General features: G+C 38.4%; 1 protein-coding gene across 1 annotated transcript; it reads right to left on the reverse strand.

Annotated features, from left to right (window-relative positions):
* Positions 1-1,107: 1,107 nt before the first annotated feature.
* On the reverse strand, positions 1,108-2,432 carry LOC118936175 (olfactory receptor 6C2-like). The gene has a single exon (XM_036933081.2). It carries the CDS (start codon positions 2,044-2,046, stop codon positions 1,108-1,110), a length of 939 nt encoding a protein of 312 aa, XP_036788976.2. The 5' UTR covers positions 2,047-2,432.
* Positions 2,433-3,777: the final 1,345 nt, after the last annotated feature.

A 3,777-nucleotide genomic window follows, 5' to 3' on the forward strand; every position in this document is an offset into this window, starting at 1 on the left:
TAACCTGAGGAAGGAAACAGTCTACCAGGTCCAGGAAGATCAGAGTGTCTTTCCTGAATTATTAACTTTTTTAATGTTTTTGACCAATCCTCCTAATCTTTAACATTCTCCTTTTTTTTAACTGAGGAGAACTGGTAATAACATTCTATGAATTTAAGTATAGAACTTAAATAACGTTAAATTATAATTTAACATCTGTATACAGTACAAAGTGATCACCATCAAAAGTCTAGTTACCATCCACCACTGTATACTTGACCTCCTCCACCTATTTTGCCCACCCCTCCACTAACATTGTTCTTCAGTCAAGGGATAATGGAGTTCTGGGTATCGGAAAACTTATCAAACCAAGATTCAGTTCTCTTGCCTGTAAATTCTGGCTTGTTCTCCTTTAGTCTCTATCTTAATACCATCAAAGATAGAGCCAGTAAAGGACATGTAGTAATTGGAGTGTTGTCCTTTCTCTTGTGTTGTCTTCATATTTCAGGAGGCTGTGAACTGATATAATTTCAAGAAATGACAATAGAAACGTTTTTTCTGGAAAAAATTGGATTTAAAGGAAAGAATATAGTTCACTGATTTTGAAGTTGCCCCATTAACACCTTGTGTTCATTCTTGAATTGTGAACATTTTATAATGAAGAAGTGCTCCGGAATACACATGTGATCTACTTTCAAGATTTTTGGAAGAATCTTGAATTGCTCTTACACATTTGGAGGTTTGATATTAAAGTATTTCCAAAAGTGAGAAATAGTCTTTGGGCATCTGTACTCTATATTAGGAGAAGACTATATAATATAGCCAGAAACTGAATTTCATTTATTTGCATTTAATTTCTATGACATTGAGCACTTTGGGACTCAGGTTTCTGGAACATGCATTTATTAAAGAAACCATTCTGAAAAAAAATAAACCTGAAGAAATGAGACATAAATGCCTTGATTTTGACTTTTCAATTATAAGGGGAAAATGCTTGTAGGGGAAGATAATGTTGATAAGACTACAGAATAGGAAGAAACCGTTTATTTGGAAAAGTCATGAATATAGCTCATGGATTATTCATATTTAAATTTAATTTAGTTTAGTCTAAAAAAAATGAATAGTCTCCTACTTCTTTGTGAGAAATCCAATCTGTTTTACCATGTCTTTGAAGGCATCTTTCACTTGTTTGTTTCGGAGTGTATAAATGAATGGATTAAGCAAAGGGGCAAAGGATGTAGTGAGCACAGACACCACTTTATTAATAGCTACTCCTTCCTTTGCCGAGGGCTTGATGTAGATGAAGATGCAGCTGCCATAACTGATGGAAACCACAACCATGTGGGAGGAGCAGGTGGAAAAGGCTTTCTTCCTTTGCTGGGCAGAAGGGAATCTGAGAATGGTCTTGATGATGTATGTGTAGGAGAGGACGACACACACCAAGGTAATAATAAGTGTCACCACAGCAAAACTCAAGGCAATTTTCTCTATGAACACTGTGTCTGAGCAGGTTATCTGTAAAATAGGAGATGTATCACAGCCAAAATGATCAATCACATTTGAGTCACAGAATTCCAGCTGGAGGCCCATGGCAAGGGGTGGGAGGATAATTAACAGGCCTGCAATCCAACAGCAGAGAACGAATGCAGTGCAGACTCTGTTGTTCATGATGGTCATGTAATGCAGGGGCTTACAGATGGCCACATAGCGGTCATAGGACATGGTGGCAAGGAGAAAAAATTCTGTTGCAGCAAAGAGGACAATGAAAAATAACTGGGTGGCACAAGCATTATAAGTAACTGTATTATCTCCAGATATCAGAGCATACAGGAATCTGGGGATACAGACAGTAGTAAATGAAACTTCTAAGAGAGAGAAATTTCGGAGAAAAAAATACATGGGAGTTTTAAGATGTGAATCCCACAGTGTGAGGGTGATAATGGTGAGGTTCCCAGCCACACTCAATAGGTAGGTGATAAACAAAAATACAAAGAGCAAGACTTGTAGTTTTGGGTCATCTGTCAATCCCAGCAGGATGAATGTGGTTATTGCTGTGTGATTCCTCATCACTGCCTTGTGCCAAGTCAAGAGCGATTCCACCTGAAGAGAGAAGTGTCGCAAGAAGCTGGCCCTGGAACCTGGATGCAAACACCCAGCAAGCAGCTCACACGCACTTCCTTCTTTTCCTTATTGGCCAGTTGTTAATAGCAGTGCCTCTGACATCTTATGAGGAGGCAGCTACAGGAAATATCTAAGACAGATCTTATGCTTATAATTCTTTGATTAGCAAGCACATTTACAAAAATGTCAAATAAAAGCCAAAGAAAACATAAATCATATGTGTAATTTGTCATTTCTCAGCAATACTGTTTCATGGTACAGATCTTATTTGTCCTTATCCTGGAGGAAATTAAGTCATTTCTGAAGTTTTCTTCTCCCTTCCTCATCTTTCTATGCTTTTGCACACCAGACTGAAAAGCTCCATTTTCAAAATCAAGATCTATCAATTAGCGTTTTTGTGTGTTTTACAATTTTTAGAGCAGTTTTAGGACCACAGCAATATTGAGCATAAGGTACAGAGATTCCCCATATCCCTCCTGTCCACATGTGTGAAGCCTACCCCTGGTGTCAGCACTCTCACCAGAGTAGCACGTTTGTAATATTGTTGGACCCACATGGAGACATCAAAGCCCACAGTTTGCATATGTTTCACTCTTGGTGCTGTCTGTTCTATGGGCTTGGAGGAATATTTCATCAGTATTTCACCCTGATCATATTAGGTTGTTATGCTGAATTCTAACAACAGCACATTTATTTAAAAGTGTTAGTTCTGCTCTTTGCATTTCAAATTATCTCTGTTCAGGGAGACAAAAGTTTAAAATATGAAACTATCTTTGTTTCTTCTTCCCTGTATATCTAGGCAAATGAAGGTATTTATCAGCCATTTTTGGGACTGCTTAGGCAGAAAGTTTCCTGAAGTGGTGTAAAGAAAGCTTTTCTGGAACCTGAATATCAGCCAGACTGAGTCCTGCTGTGGGGCTCCAGGGTGTGGGCAGGGCCCAGAGGGGAGGATCTGTGGTGTTTGCTCTCTGCACCATCTGATCAACCCTGTGCTCTTTGCTGTACAACAGTCAGAATCAGTGCCAGGGTGACCTCTTCTTTGAAAAATTTCTGCTGCTCCTCTCCTCAAATCATCTCTCCCCATTTACCAACAAACTCCCTAAACCTGCTGCTTATGTTCTTTGAGTTTGGGGATAGGTAACTTGCCCAAGTAACATCCAAAAACAAGTGTACACATATGAGTCAATCAATGTAAATAAATTCTAAAGTACCCTACCTTTGTCACTGACATATTCCACTGTCCAGTCTTAGGAGTTTTAAGACGCCCTCAGGAATTCCATTAGGTAGAAGACTGGGAAATTCCTCTCACCTTTATATCCAAACTTACCCTCACTAAGATTAATATTTTAAGCAGCTGCTCTCAGGTATCCATCCTGTAAAAGAAGATCTGGTTAATGCATTCCCGCTGGTGTACTAAGTATTAATAATAAATATATCAGGCTATAATATGTTTTTTTGTTTAGTAGGAGGAATAATTGATAATTAAATGAGCATATTTAGGTATAACTCAAGGGTTTGTAGGGAAACTCTACACATTTTACGTAAGAGGAAAAACGAATTCCTTGAGTGTTCCAACAATTGCTCCAGTTCTACCCAATGTGTGTTCTGAATAGAGAATCAAACTATGTTAGGTTACTCTTCTTCCCTATTGCTCAAGCAAGCAATCTACATTTATTC

The sequence above is a fragment of the Manis pentadactyla genome, chromosome 10 (assembly GCF_030020395.1).
Source record: "Manis pentadactyla isolate mManPen7 chromosome 10, mManPen7.hap1, whole genome shotgun sequence".
Classification (NCBI taxonomy): Eukaryota; Metazoa; Chordata; class Mammalia; order Pholidota; family Manidae; genus Manis; species Manis pentadactyla.